This window comes from Numida meleagris, chromosome 3, assembly GCF_002078875.1.
Source record: "Numida meleagris isolate 19003 breed g44 Domestic line chromosome 3, NumMel1.0, whole genome shotgun sequence".
Taxonomy (NCBI): domain Eukaryota; kingdom Metazoa; phylum Chordata; class Aves; order Galliformes; family Numididae; genus Numida; species Numida meleagris.
In genome coordinates this window covers 82,228,546-82,243,244 of record NC_034411.1, presented here as the reverse complement: position 1 = coordinate 82,243,244, position 14,699 = coordinate 82,228,546, and the positions used below count along the sequence as shown (strand labels likewise).

General features: G+C 35.3%; 1 protein-coding gene across 21 annotated transcripts in view; it reads left to right on the top strand.

Moving 5' to 3' along the window:
• Positions 1–14,699, top strand: part of RIMS1 (regulating synaptic membrane exocytosis 1) — a 363,013-nt gene that overhangs the window by 225,989 nt on the left and 122,325 nt on the right. For 20 of the 21 annotated variants that reach the window (XM_021393096.1, XM_021393103.1, XM_021393102.1 and 17 more), the window contains 7 exons: positions 3,680–3,747; positions 4,341–4,451; positions 6,200–6,299; positions 7,866–7,989; positions 11,497–11,543; positions 13,370–13,482; positions 14,417–14,547. In XM_021393096.1, coding sequence (XP_021248771.1) covers positions 3,680–3,747; positions 4,341–4,451; positions 6,200–6,299; positions 7,866–7,989; positions 11,497–11,543; positions 13,370–13,482; positions 14,417–14,547 — 694 coding nt within the window. Of the gene's footprint in view, positions 1–2,504; positions 2,621–3,679; positions 3,748–4,340; positions 4,452–6,199; positions 6,300–7,865; positions 7,990–11,496; positions 11,544–13,369; positions 13,483–14,416; positions 14,548–14,699 lie in introns of those variants that run through there. The other variant, XM_021393105.1, reaches the window with a different exon arrangement.

Here is a 14,699-nt window from a genome sequence, read left to right as displayed (position 1 = left end):
TTGATTGAAGACTGCAAAAGACTTCTCAAGAAAAGTCTCAACCCATTTGTGTCATGTAAAGTAATTTATGACGATGGCACACCTCTAAGTCCAAGAGTAAAGTAATTGAGCAGTTAGTAGGAAAAGTATTTTATTGCTGACAGAATACAACTTTTTGAATTACTCCCTCAGGTAGAAGGTTTTAATAAAGATATACTTCTTTCACTCTATTAGTCTGAATTAAATAATAAATTATAATTGTGAATACATTTTTTATCATAGGGTTGATTTCGAAATATGTCTGTGGATGTTTTATAGAAATGTATTAGTAAAGTTCAGAAGTAATGGTACTATGCATATCATGTGTTCTTAGGGCTCATTATTTCTACATTTTTCATGTCTTTACATTTAGAGCATTGTTTAAAAAGCAATTATAAGCAGCTGAAGCTGCACTAAATTGATGATTTCGTCAGTAGAATTTTATTTTCTTCATAATGTCTTAAATCTGTAAAATACCACTTACTTTTAGTAATTTTTTGCCAGTGGAGAGAGTAATTTGTGTATAGTTTTTTGGGTTTGTTTGTTTTGTAGTGAGAAAATCTCACTGCATTACATTTTAATTTGTATGTTCTATTCTAATTCTGTCTAGTGTAGAGAAACTGATACTTTCCATTATAAAAAAAACTTTTTACTGTTTTAGGTTCAACCAAAAGTTTGCATGCCAATGAGTTAATACTAAATTTTCAATTTTCAATTCATGAATTCAGTCATTTTTTAAAATAACTTGTACCTTTTCCTCTTTTTTACTCCCCAATTCATGCTTTTTCGAATATTTAAAATATTGGCCAAATTGTAGACTTTCCATCAGGAACTTTGATTTGCTAGCTGCATTTATGCATGTCCAGCACTACTGGTTTGCAGGTCAATTCCTACTTTCATTTTCTGAGAACAGAGAGAAAAATGAGCAAGCCTATGGCTGGACACAATGAAAGCAATCATTTTCCTGGAATTTACAGAAGTCTGTAGCAGATAGGAGGGATGAAAAGGATAGAAGACCAGGGATTTGTGTGTGGGGAGGAGGAGGTGGTGAGGATGCAGCTTAGAATCAAGGGGCGTGTTGTGAGGGGCACAGAGATTAAAGTACACAACTAAAGAGCGGACACCGAAGCCCGTAGCGGGAGGAGATAGAACATGGACGATGGCAACAAAATGGATGGGGAAGAATGGCATAAGAGGGTAGGCAGATGGAGAAGGGAAGATGAGCAGGTGGGAGCCAAGAAAGAAGCTGGAGAGGATCTTGCTGCAGCAAAAACTTTGTGGAGAATACTGGGTACAGGAAAGAACTAGGAGGAGGGGCAGTGGGGAAACCTGAAGGTGGGAAGGAAGAAAGAAGAAGAGAGCTAGGAGCAAAAACATCTCTGAGCACTAGGGACTCATCTCTGCATACTCGAGTTGAGTTTACTCCTGCCTGAGCATTTCTCTGCTGTGGAGAAATTAGCTGTGAAACATGGAGACAAAGTGTTTGGGCCAGTTTATGCAGAAGGGAGTTGCTTTTTTCTGAAAATTGGAGTCCATTACTGAAAATTGGAGAGCTCCAGGTCCCACCTTGCTGATGCAGCTTAGGATGGCAATCTGGCTCCATCATTTTGTTGTTGTTCTTGCTGCAGTTCTGAAGTCTTTTTAAATGTGCAAGACACTAAAAATAGAAATGAAAGATCTTGAATGTGAGTTAAGCCCTTAAAATTCCAGAACTGCAGTGTGGTTATGCATATGGTAATAATAAGCTCTTTAAAAATAGCTTGTGAATATGATCTCATCGATGATAAGGTAGTAAATATTTTATGTATTATAAATGGTTATATAACTTGTATTTCATAATTAGCCTCTGAGAATTTGTATAAAAGCAGAGTCAGAAAAATAATAAACCCTCTGTAAATACATAGTTTTTCTTACTAGAGGCCTGCTTTGTTTGGATGTCTGTTTAATGCCTGTGCACTAGTAAAAGAACTTGTCTAACAATAATGGTATAGATATGTGTTTCCTAAAATCAGATAGTGAAGATGTACTGTCTGAAATGTACATAATAAATAAAATTTGTTTTCTGAAGATGTAGAGCATGGTGAAAGTACAGCGGGTATCTGAAATAAATCACCAACCTTACTGAAATTAGGATTTTTACCCAGTGGCTATTAAATGATCAGCATAGAGCTTGTGGAAATCTAAGAGCTGTTCTGTAATTTTTTTTCTGTAATTTTTCAAATGACCAAAATTCTTTTCCAAAGTGAAACTGAAAAATGCTTGAAGTGCAGGTAAAAACCTCAATGAGAAGTAACTCTTTCTTTCAGGCACTGAAACTAGTTTCTAGTGTAAAAGTTTAAATTTTAGATTGTTAGAGTTTTTGTTTTTGTTTTTGTTTTTAAAGACACTGTAAGTTAAATTGTCTACTTTTTCTTTCCTTAGGTAAAAACTTTCAAAAATAGCTCTTGTATTATTTAAGACCAAGCATTTATGTAGCACTGTTATTGAAAAAGAGAATTGAAAGGAGCTGTCATTTCCAGTCCTAATGACGCTACTGCATTTTTTTAATACACCATAGTAACACCCAAAGGAATGAAATAATGCCAAGATTCAGAGCTCTCAGGTATATTCCATTTAAAATTAGCACTGGGACAGAAATGCTTTGGACGAACAAGTCCAAAGTCCTGTTCTGTTGGTTCTGTTCCAGCCAATATCATTCTTCAGAATCCTTCCCAGTACCATTTGCACCCTTTCTTTTTGTAAAGAAAATTCTGAATTGCACTGCCCGATGGTCTTCTTACTACAGTTCCTGCTTCTTCATTTTCCATCTTACGAGTGCAGTTACATCACCGTAGATAACAGCGAGTAGAATTGGTAATTTTTCGCTACCCACTCAGCCTTCCTCTGCTATATTATGTTAAGTCAAACTGTGGTTTCCTTAGCTTTCCATCAGTTCCTGTGTATTCTGCATGGCGTTTACGCTCTGCTGCTTTTTCTCCCAGACCGTGCCCATGGTTTCTCTACTTGGCCTGATGGGCTTATGGCTTTCAGACCAGGTTTTATTCTTGAGGTACATAGTATATAAGTTTTTCCCAAGCAAAATGAAAGATTGCAACCGCATAGTTGCTGTTGTTACCATTTGCTCTTTCTGTGTGGCTGTTTTGCCTGGTAATCTTTGTATTCCTCTTCTCCAGCTCCCATGTCCCCCTGTCTGTACTGGTTGTATTGATTAACTATTTGGCAGATTCTAGAGTGTGGTCTGCTGTTCTGTCCTTAACTGTAGCTACGTGCCTGTTTTGTGGAGTATTCTCTCTAACGTCATCATTACTTGTCCTATGTATATTTTATTGAGATGAGGGAGGAGGAGGGCTGTTGTCAGGGTGCTCTGGGGTCTGTTCTGGGAAGTCTACTGGGCAAAAAACTGTTGGAGTGCACAACTAGTCCTGAAGTGTGATTAATGAAAAAACAGAGGTCCAAATAATTGTGTTATTATGCGCTTCTGTTTTTTTATGATTAGTCATTATTTTCAAACCGATATGTTGAATTTAATTCAAACATATTACAGTTTTTGTTTTCAGTTCATCAAACTATTGCAAACTGTTCAAATCCATGCATAGTGATCACACATACATCTTTCTCTGTTTGAGAGATTACACATTTCTTTCTATTCATATTCTTCCAGGTGACTTGGATTATTACTGGCTGGATCCTGCCACGTGGCACAGCAGGGAGACATCTCCTATTAGTTCGGTAAGCAACAGGGAAAAACAAGACTATAAGTATGAACTAAAATGATTGCTGATGATTTCAGTTTGCTATACATATTTTGGTATTTATATTTAATATTTATATATTTATTATATTTAATATTTGTATATTTATATATCTGCAATGTGTGTGCAAATTTGTCTTCGTGGATCATGGAAATAAAAATCAGAAGGGATTTTTATTAAAATCTCTACTATTTCTTTTTATAGATTTCAAATCCAGTACTCACCACAAAAGAAGCAGTGAGTCTGATACTGCTCCAGGAGAAATTAGTAATATTTTTTCTATTGAATTAGAATGGGAAAGGATATTATTATATAATGAACCTCTATGCTTCATGCAACATATGTGTTATACTACAGAACATAATTTATAAACGTAATTTTCAGAGTCCTGGAATTAATAGTAGTGAATGTCTAGTGTTATTATTAGCATTGTATTGTAAATAATTAATTGTATTAAACTTTTAATTGTAATATAAACTTACCTGCAGACTTAGTGCTGAGATTTTTTACATAATGGTTGCATTTTTATTTTTTTTTAATTTCACTGCTTGTTTTTTTTTTTTTCAACAGCATCCAGTAACGTGGCAGCCTTCTAAAGAGGGAGATCGCTTAATTGGGCGTGTTATTCTTAACAAGAGAACAACCATGCCAAAAGAATCAGGTGCATTACTGGGGCTAAAAGTAAGTGTTACATGCTTCATGTGGTAAATGAATGAAATTTCCACTGACCTGACTGGGTCAAAGCCTAACATACTGAGTCAGAGAACTCTCCAATTACATGTAACTTGACAACAATATTCCTCACTTTTAGTAAGTTTTGAAAGTTATATGGAAGATAATGAATGTAATTATATTTAATTCTTCTGTGCATGTCTTCCACTCATCTTTGACCAAGGAACTGAACCATTTTGATTAAACATATGTTTATTCAGCTTCCTGTCTGCCAGACATACTTTGCATATCATAATGCCTTAAAAGAGTTCTGCTTTTTCTGTTTCAGTCAAGTAACCAATCTCATAGTCTACATAAGTAAGTGTAATGGAAATGCAAATGCTTACAAGGTCAGTGTTTAAAATCCACACAGCCATTCAGAAACAGAAATTGTATACAGTGAGAATAAAGATTTACAGAAAAACTTAAGACATTTTTAAAATTCCAGTTAATTCAGTTCCCAACATCAGGATATTAGGGGTGACATAGCCCAATTCATGTAGTTTCCCAAATTACTCATTTTGTACTGGACTGAACAGTTTCTTGTCTCCAGGGTGCCAGAACACATCAAAGGAGTGCTTCCAGAGACTGCTGGGGAGTACAGTGTTCTAGTTCAATAATGTCTCTCTTCATGCATATTTTTGTTAATATGGGGCTCCAAAAATGACTGACAAAATTATTTTAGTTGTCATCCTCTTCCCACTGAGAGTAGCAGAAACAACTGAAAATAAGAAACATTCCTATTCTTTTAATACTAAGACAACTTCTCCTTGCATGTATAGTTTCTGATAGTTCAAGCCGTCACATGTGATCTAGGTTGTTGGCTTATTGTGGTGAGAATTAAATCAGGAAAGACCCCTGTGAACTTGGTAATGGCATATCACTTATTCATCTCAAAGTGAGAGAGGATAAGAACAGCTTCATTCTACTAAACGTCTTGTAGGCTTTAGCACAAGGCTAGTTTTTGCTGGCAGCTAGCATACTTTTCTTAATGTGTGAGAAGAAAGTTAGGCCCCAGTAGGAAACATAGATTGGAAGGCTTCTCTGTTTTTTTTTAGTCTTTTTTTTTTTTTTTTTGAGTTTTCTATGATGTAAACAAAGCTCCAGGTAATGCATTTACTGGTAAACTTAGCACATTTCCTGCTGGCAGGTAAGCTTCTGGATCTTTTTGGGTATGGGTGAAAACTCTGACTAATAACCATGTAGGCAACGTGAAGTAATAATACCAATGAACCACCACTCCACCGTTTCATTTCATTATAAAACTCTTCCCAGAATATTCTTGACAAAAGTATTGAGTTCAGAGAATGGGATGGGTAGATAGGATAGCAAGTCAGCAACACTGCTTCTTTTGTTTTATGTTTTATCAAAAATCTAATTTCCTGAGAGCACCTTTTATACTTTTTCACTTTGCTTACCCATCTGTGTAACATGCAGTCTGCTTCAAAACAAAACACCATTCAGTTCTGTTTAATAGAAGACAGAAGTTGCTCTTCTGACCTCTGATGAGCTTGGATGGGAGGCCAAGTTTTTAACTATAGCAATGTTCGTGCGAACTATTTGCATGTTGCCTATTAGTGTATTAGCTAAGTTTTTAGTTGTTTCACTAATGGTGTTTTTTGTATTTTTATATCTTTGGTTTGATGTTCACTTTCAGTTTTCACATACATATGATATATGTTTGTAGCTTGGAAACTCATCAATTTGTGATTATCCAGGTTGTTGGAGGAAAAATGACGGAATTAGGAAGACTCGGTGCCTTCATTACCAAAGTGAAGAAAGGTAGCTTGGCTGATGTGGTGGGGCATCTCAGAGCAGGTAAATCAACCAGTGACATACAAAATGTATTGTCTTTCGATTTTTCGTAACACATTTGGTAATTTATTTAGCATGACTTCTTTGATATGCTAAAAAATATACACTTCTGGTCTGTGCTGAAGTGTCAGGATTGAATTTCACTGGTATATTTTTGCTTTCTTAGGAGATGCTTTTTACACTTTGTAGAAGCAACATAAAAAATGATGAAACTTATTCATTGTGTCAAAAACTCACTACAGTAATTTTACTAACACTGCAGTATCACCTGAAGGGTGGACACAATGAACACAATGGACATCATTAATCCTTCTTTCAGTGTGAATTGTTACAAAAAAAAAAAAGGAAAACAGCTCAAGAAAACGATCCTAAAGTATTTAATGTACATGATAATTGTTTGTTCCTCATACAAGTAAGTGACTGCACTGTTGACACTTTTCAAGCTTTACTTCTAAATGAAGTAAGAGCTATGCATATGGATCAGCTTTCTAAACTACTTTTTAGTGGTTTATATTCTTATCATAGCCCTAACTGCGTTGGAAGTGCTGTCTTAGGAAACAAAAGTCTAAACAATGCCTGCGTTGGAATCGAGAAACTCAGATGAGAACTTAAAGAGAAGTTGTAGCTGCATATTTCGGTGGTTAGGAGTTTAGTTTGGATAGTTCTGCTTTCGTTTATGAAAAAAGCACAGGTTTTATCATTTGACTTAGGTCTCCTCAGACAGGGGCAAGCCAGTGGCTGTCTGGTTGTTCCTGACTTAATCTGATAAACGCAAAATTGATGTCAAGAAAGAAAAAAAGGTTATTTGTGGCATCAGACAATGGCTGCAGAGTTCTGGCTATTACATAGGATGGGATGTGAGAGTGTAAGAATTACTTTATAGTTCCTGCAGTTTAATTGCATATACTGGTCTTTATTAAGAAACTATAATTAAATACTTTTATCTTTTTATAATAGTATTAAAGTGCAAAGCAATGTACGTATTATTAAAATTCTGGAAGTGACAAGCTGAAAAAAGTCACTTATTTAAATATCTTTTACATCAAGTTCTGGTGTCTGTTCTCTCCTAGCATCCTCAGAAGTAGTGATTTATTTATTACTTTTACTTTTTGTTCATTTAATGAAAGTGAAGACTTTCCTTTTTGTTGTGAATTCAAAGTGCACAGTATATAAAATATAATGAAAAATCATGATTAAGGTTAAACATTAGATATTTTTTCATTTTTTTAAGATTCTTTTATTATGTATTGTCAACATTTATTACTGTCAGTTAAAGTTACTGTTAGTAAAACTTTTACTGTTAGTTAATGTCTTCTTAAAGAGACTTTTATTGTGTAATGTTTGCTATATTACCTTTGAAGTACTTAATAAGTATGCATGAGTTGTATCTTTTATATGCCTTTGTATAGAAATTAGCCTTGATAGTGTCCAAAAACCTTTTTCTGGGTTTCAACACAATTTTTAAATTTATTTTTGAGCAATGTAACTTAGTTATGTAAATTTCATAAATGTTTTGTTCTTCTTTGCAAAAGAATATTGAAATTAATAAAAATTATTTTTAAATTCAAGGAGATGAAGTTCTAGAATGGAATGGTAAACCCTTGCCTGGAGCTACAAATGAAGAAGTTTACAACATTATTTTAGAATCAAAGTCTGAACCTCAAGTTGAAATTATTGTTTCAAGACCTATTGGGTAAGACTAAATACTTGTTTCTTAAGTACAGTTATTAGTTCTACTAATTGGACTTCTAAAGGGGCTATTTTGTGAGTTCATTATTTTTTATCTATGAATAATGGAATATGATTGACTTTCCATTGTTGTCATTCCATATGTTCCATTTTCTTCATTGCCTGTTATAATCTTGGGGCTTTACGGTGATATATCAGTATACATGATTTGGGGCTTCAGGGTTTTGTTTGTTTGTTTGTTTTGTTTGTTTGTTTGTTTTGTTTTTTTTCCAGTATGGTTTAGGTATTAAGAAGGCTTTTGTCAAATGGTAAAGGAAAAGCTGGTATTTTTGATGAACTGAGCAAGGCATTTCTCAGAAACTTGTGGATCCTGTGCATAAAATCTGTTTGTCAGGCTCTTAGTTTCATTGAGAATAACTTACATGACAATTTGTTATGAAGCACAAGCAAGCATTGAGCACTACAGGACTTGAAATATGTCAGTGCTAGTAGGAATTTAAACAGGTTTTCTTTAAAGAGAGAAAAAAAGAAATACGACTACTTTAACTGAAAAGACTGTATTTGGCCTTTAATGATTGGGATTTACATCTCTCTCATTTAAACCCTGCAAAAAATCTCACAAAAACCCCACCCAGGCATTGTACAACTAAGAAAATCCCAAGAACATCACGTACTGCACATAGTTTTCTTGTTTGTTTTAATTTGTGGATGATTTGCTTTGGATTACTTTTTTTCCTTCTAGCTTCTCCTTGCCTTGTTATTCCAACTATGTGCTCACTTCAAATTCATGATAGCTAATTTTACTTAATCCAATGAATCTAGTATAGCCAAGATTTGTGTCTACTTTAGATTCTGATTCAGCAAACTTTTAGCTGCTTGATAAAGCATTAATTGGTAATCCATTACACCTAAAATTCCTGTGAGGGAATAGGTTCCCGAAAGACCTGAAAAATGATATTTCTTCTGCATAATTTAAGTGTTTTCATCTCTCAATATTAATAATGCAAGTAATGTACCAGCACATCTAATGGTCTCTTTTTAAAAATTCCTAGCATATTAGTTCTAAAAAGCCTAAATTTAATATGGTTTAGCTTAAGTAAATAATAGCAGGGCTATAAGGCCACAAATTAGACAACTGTAAATTACAAAATTGATGTCTACGCAGTTTGCTTAGTCTTGTAAATTTGGATTTCTGTGTCTATCAGTAAATGTAATTTTGAGTAATGGATAATTGTAGGGTGTTTATTAGAGAAAAACGTGAAAAATTCAATACAATTAGCAGATAAGGGCATAGCAAATGGTATTACCACAACAGTACCATAAAAACTGCGTAGAAACTAATTGACATTAATACTTGTGATAGCAGACACAGAGTAGGTAAGAAACCCTTTAAAATTAGATTTAATGGGTTGGCATCTAAATATGAAGGGGGAAAAATGAGCTATGAATATGCATACAGTGGTAGAGCCTGTTAATGTAAGTCAGCATAGACTTTGGCTGTACGCTGTTTGAGAAGCCGTCTGGCATGGGTAACTGTCTCTTGTGTGTTTGGGTGAGCTCATATGGGATAGTGCAGGTAAAACAAATATTTTCTTTATTTGTCTCTTATTTTCCTTGTCATATATGAATTATCTTTGCTTGGATTTGCACAAATAATATTGCCAAAAATGTTACCTCTCCAGTGTGATTCAGGTCTTCTGTGTTTTTGTACTCTAGGTCTTTGCAAGGAGGCTGAGCCTCCATAATAAACCAGACGGTGCTAGATTTCAGACAGTTACTCGAATAATACAACTAATGTAAACTGAAAATTGAGTCTTTAAAAAAAGAAGTATTTACTTTAGCTTGTCTGGCTTTGGTTAGTTAAAATCATTTCTCCTATTTCTTCTGAAGATCTTTTTTTGTAATTGATGTCTTTCTTCATCCACCCAGGTATGTAGGATGAACTTTCCATGTTGAAATGTTTCCTGAACCTAAGAGCCCTCTTAAAATATCCTAAATTTGACATTACTGTGACCGATGCTATGCTGCAGAAGAGAGCGTTCATATTTCTAGTGCAAGAAAATATCACAGACTTAATGCTATATTGAACAGAAAAATCAGTTGGAATAAACTAAGTAAATATGTCAGACTGATTAAAATTTCCTTGGAAACTGAGAACATGCTAAGAAATCCGCTCAGCAGTCCTGCTGAGCAGCATGCCCTGTGTTTGATTGTGAAGTAGTACTATGCCATGTCAAGAGCAAGTAATGCAGTTGTATTTCCATGAGTTTGAGGAAATCACAGTAGTCCTTACTCAGAAAGTCAAGGCAATGTCAAGAACTTTCTTGGTTAGCGCTGAGATGCAAGCTAATGCAAGACATTAATTGGGACCTGAAATAGGTTTTGTTAAATCACATGCACCAGAAATTTAAAATGCAGAGTATGAAAAATAAATTTAAGACTAGTTGATTGGGCACTGTTACATTCCTTTTCTGACTTACATGTCTGTTTCTTTGTCGTAAGTAGCATTTATATATCTAGAAGTCTTAGTTTTATTGACTTCTAAATCATTAAGGTAATGTTTCACTGAACAGAAAAGTATCTGAATACCTTTTAAATGCTCAGCTTTAGACTTACAATCTTTAAATATTCTTCAAAAATATTACTTTTGTTTGAATTATGGATTAGTATTTGCAGAAGAAAACAGTTTCAAGTGAGCTGCTGAAGAGCTTTGTTTCCATTTTCTTGCTCTGCTTTGCTAACAATTGTACAATAAAAGTCATTCCTTACCTTTGCAATGTATTTTCAGTAATTGTTGTGGACAGGACAGAACAAGGAGCTATCATTATCCAGACTGTGATGGAAGAGTAATTGTGTTGATGGCAAAATTTTGATAGATATGTATGGATGTAACTGGTTTAATTTTGTCTATATGTATGTGTTAGATGTTTCTATGTTGAAAAAATTCCATACGCAATTGTAACATGCTGTGATATTTTTTAGCCTATGAAGAAATGTATTATTTTGTTTGTTTAACATTCCTAATGTTACTTGGGTTTTCTTTTTTTTATTGTAAGACATTTTCATCAGTTTCATTCCGTGAACTCCTTGAGACGCTTATATAAAGATTACTAGTGAGTTAATCTCTGTCTTGTGTTTAGTTTTTAAATGTTTCCTCCAAAGAATAGTTAAGTGTCAGTAACTATACTGCCATTTACCCCCTTCTCTTCATAAAACCTCTCAGGCTTCAGGTTGTGAGAATTGTAGAATCCATCCATAATATTTACATTGTAGCACTCATATTGTTTTGTCTTCTAGGTTCTAAGTTTGAAGGAAGTAATAGTTTCCATTGCTAAGGTTTTCATGAATCCTGGTGAAAAATAGTGAACTGTATTCAAATACTTCCCCTTTCATTCCCCATAATCCATTAGAACAAAAAAAGAAACATTTCTAAAAATGTGTCTCAGAAACTTGTTACAGAAGAAGGTCCTCTCCCTTGTTCCTAATGACTTTGTGTATATTCATGTTTTAGTGATATTCCTCGGATTCCTGAGAGTTCTCATCCCCCATTAGAGTCCAGTGAGTACACTCTTTGTTCCTTTGACTGAGCATAATCTTGTACTCAGTACAGTCCTTTTGGCTATGAATTTCTGGAATGGTAAGCACTGGGAGACTGCATTGTCTTGAGGGTTTTATGTGAAAAAAAAATCATTGTTATCTCGGTCTTGTGTGTTAAAAGCTATATACATTTCAAATGTTAGAAGGATTTTATTATGTTCTTTTTATCTTGTACTTTTAACACCATATAGGTGTATAAGACATGCCCCAAATAGTCATTTGCTTGTCCTAGCGTATCAGAGGAAACAGGTAGAAGAGGTTGCGAAAAGGACAAACAAATGGCATCAGGATTTCACCTCCTGTGCCATCCAGCCTAAGTCCAGAGTTTCTGCTTCTCTTTAACTTATGGAGAATACAACCCTTAGGTGAAATTTTTATGTATGACTCCTCCAAAAGAATGGTTTAATAGAATCATAGAAAGGCCTGGATTGAAAAGGACCTCAAAGATCATCTAGTTTCAACCCCACTGCTGTGAGGGTTGCCAACCACTAGACCAGGCTGCCCAGAGCCACGTTCAGCCTGGCCTTGAATGCCTCCAGGGATGGGGCATCCACAACCACTTTGGGCCACCTGTTCCAGTGCGTCACCACCTTCTGTGTGAAAAATTTCCTCCTAATACTCAGCCTAAATCTCCCCTGTGTCATCTTAAAACCATTCCCCCTTGTCCTATCACTGTCCACCCTCGTAAACAATCATTCCCCCTCCTGTTTATACTCTCCCTCAAGTACTGGAAGGCCACAATGAGGTCTCTCCGGAGCCTTCTCTTCTCCAAACTAAACAAGCCCAGTTCCCTCATCCTTTCTTCATAGGAGAGGTGCTCCAGCCCTCTGATCATCTTGGTTGCCCTCCTCTGAACTCATTCCAAGAGCTCCACGTCTTTCTTGTGCTGGGAGCCCCAGGCCTGGACGCAGTACTCCAGATGGGGCCTTATAAGAGCTGAGTAGAGGGGGACCACCACCTCCCTCTCCCTGCTGACCACTCCTCTTTTAATGCAGCCCAGAACATAGTTGGCCTTCCAGGCTGCCAGCACACACTGCTGGCTCATGTCCAGCTTCTCGTCCACCAGGACCCCCAAGTCCTTCTCCACAGGGCTGCTCTCAAGGAGTTCTTCCCCCAGTCTATATAAATACCTGGGATAATAATACCTGGGTTTCCTTAGCTATCCCTTTTGAAGTGTCAGCTGGGTTGTGTGAGCCCTTTTTCATCTGAGCCTTGTCTGAGAAGCAAGGAGAAACTTCCTGGGGTCCAGAAGGGCCGCCATGCCTGCTATTCTGCTCCTTGCCTTTCATGAGCATGTTCTTGCTCATGCGAGCTCTGCTTCATTGGTAGAGAACTACTGATCTCCTGCATGGGCAGGAGTGTTCTCTGTGCCAGATGCCTGTCTTGCATATCCTCCTGTCTCTGAATTCTCAGGAGTTAAAATCACATTTCATAGGCTACTATAAAAAAAAGAAGTGAGATTACTCATCAAAGATTTCAGCTGTGTACTTTGTATGATGAGAATATTTTATTCAAGGTATGGCGTGTCAATGATAGATAAGGAACACTTTAATATGTTATTTAGAATAAAAGAAAAAATGTCAGGTTTAATCAGGGTTAAGAGTATCTAGACTGTCTTTTTCACCACCTTGTTTATATCAGCTTAAAATATTTCTTTATACTAAGACATTAATACTGTGCATCAAGACAAGCTTTACACAGTTCAAAGAAAAAAACAATTCATAAATTATCCAAATTGGCTTTAAAATTTCAGGTGGAAAGTTCATGTGTTTCTTGCATATTTTTAGGTTCAAGTTCTTTTGAATCTCAGAAGATGGAAAGGCCTTCTATTTCTGTTATTTCTCCAACCAGCCCTGGAACCCTAAGGGATGCACCACAAGTTCTACCAGGGCAGCTTTCCGTGAGCAGATTTTATTTTTCCTAAGTTAATAATGAATGTTGGTCCCTCATTCCTCTGCCTTCCCATGGTCTTTTGGGAAGTGAAAGGAAATGACTGTTGTTGGTAAAGACTAACATCTCTCAAACATGTGAACATTTGAAATGCACTCACTGTAATCACAGCAGAAGCAAAGAGTAGTTGTTTTCTTAATACATGAGAGCATGCAGAAATTTACATTGAGGAGCCCTTGAACATGCCTTGCAATTATTTTTTTTTGTACTTGCAGATAACATGCACTGTACCGCTTTACTTTCTTTACAGGAGCTCTTTAACCGCTATATTAAGTTATACTGTAGAGTAATTTAATTTTCTGTTTAATTTAGATTTTCATCACCTCCTGGAATTCTCTGTAGTGCTAATTGAAACTGTACTTATTAAATACACAGTGAATACTTAGACTTTGTTATTATATATTCTTACATTTTTATATTGATTATATTAATTTCTAAGTACACAACAGACTCAAAATTTCTATGTTATGATCCTATTAGGAAAGAATTTAGCTGTATTTTATGCTTTCACTTAAAACATTTATAATGTGACAGATCAGAGTAGGCAGATTTCAAACATGCCTGAAGTTTAGCTGCAGTTCAGCTTCTTATTTAAGTGTAGACTCAAAAGTGCAAAATTAAGACAATGCTGGCTTGAATGGACTCACAGGTACCAGTGAGTACAAAAAGCAATGTAATCAGGTACCACCATTTTATTCAGCTAGGTGAATATGTAAATGTTTGGTATAATCAACGTATTTTATTAATAGATTTGCAATTATATGTATCTCATTGTCTCTTGGGAAAATAAATGCTACTTCTACTTTGTGGTTAATGGGATGCAGTATGAAAGTGCTATTTTTTTTCATTTTCAATATTTTTTTCTGGTAACTTGTTTCATGCAGGTGAAACTGTGGTATGACAAAGTGGGACATCAGTTAATAGTAAATGTTCTACAAGCAACAGATTTGCCACCAAGAGTAGATGGGCGGCCAAGGAATCCCTATGTAAAAATGTATTTTCTTCCAGACAGGAGGTAGTATTTTAGTTGAGAAAATTATTTTATAATTTATTGAATCAATTTTTAAGTGAATGTTTTTGAATTACAGAATTCTTTTATATGTATTTTTTTTTCTAGTTACATTAATTATGAGAAAAAAATGGACTAGAAATATTTAAGTATCAAAT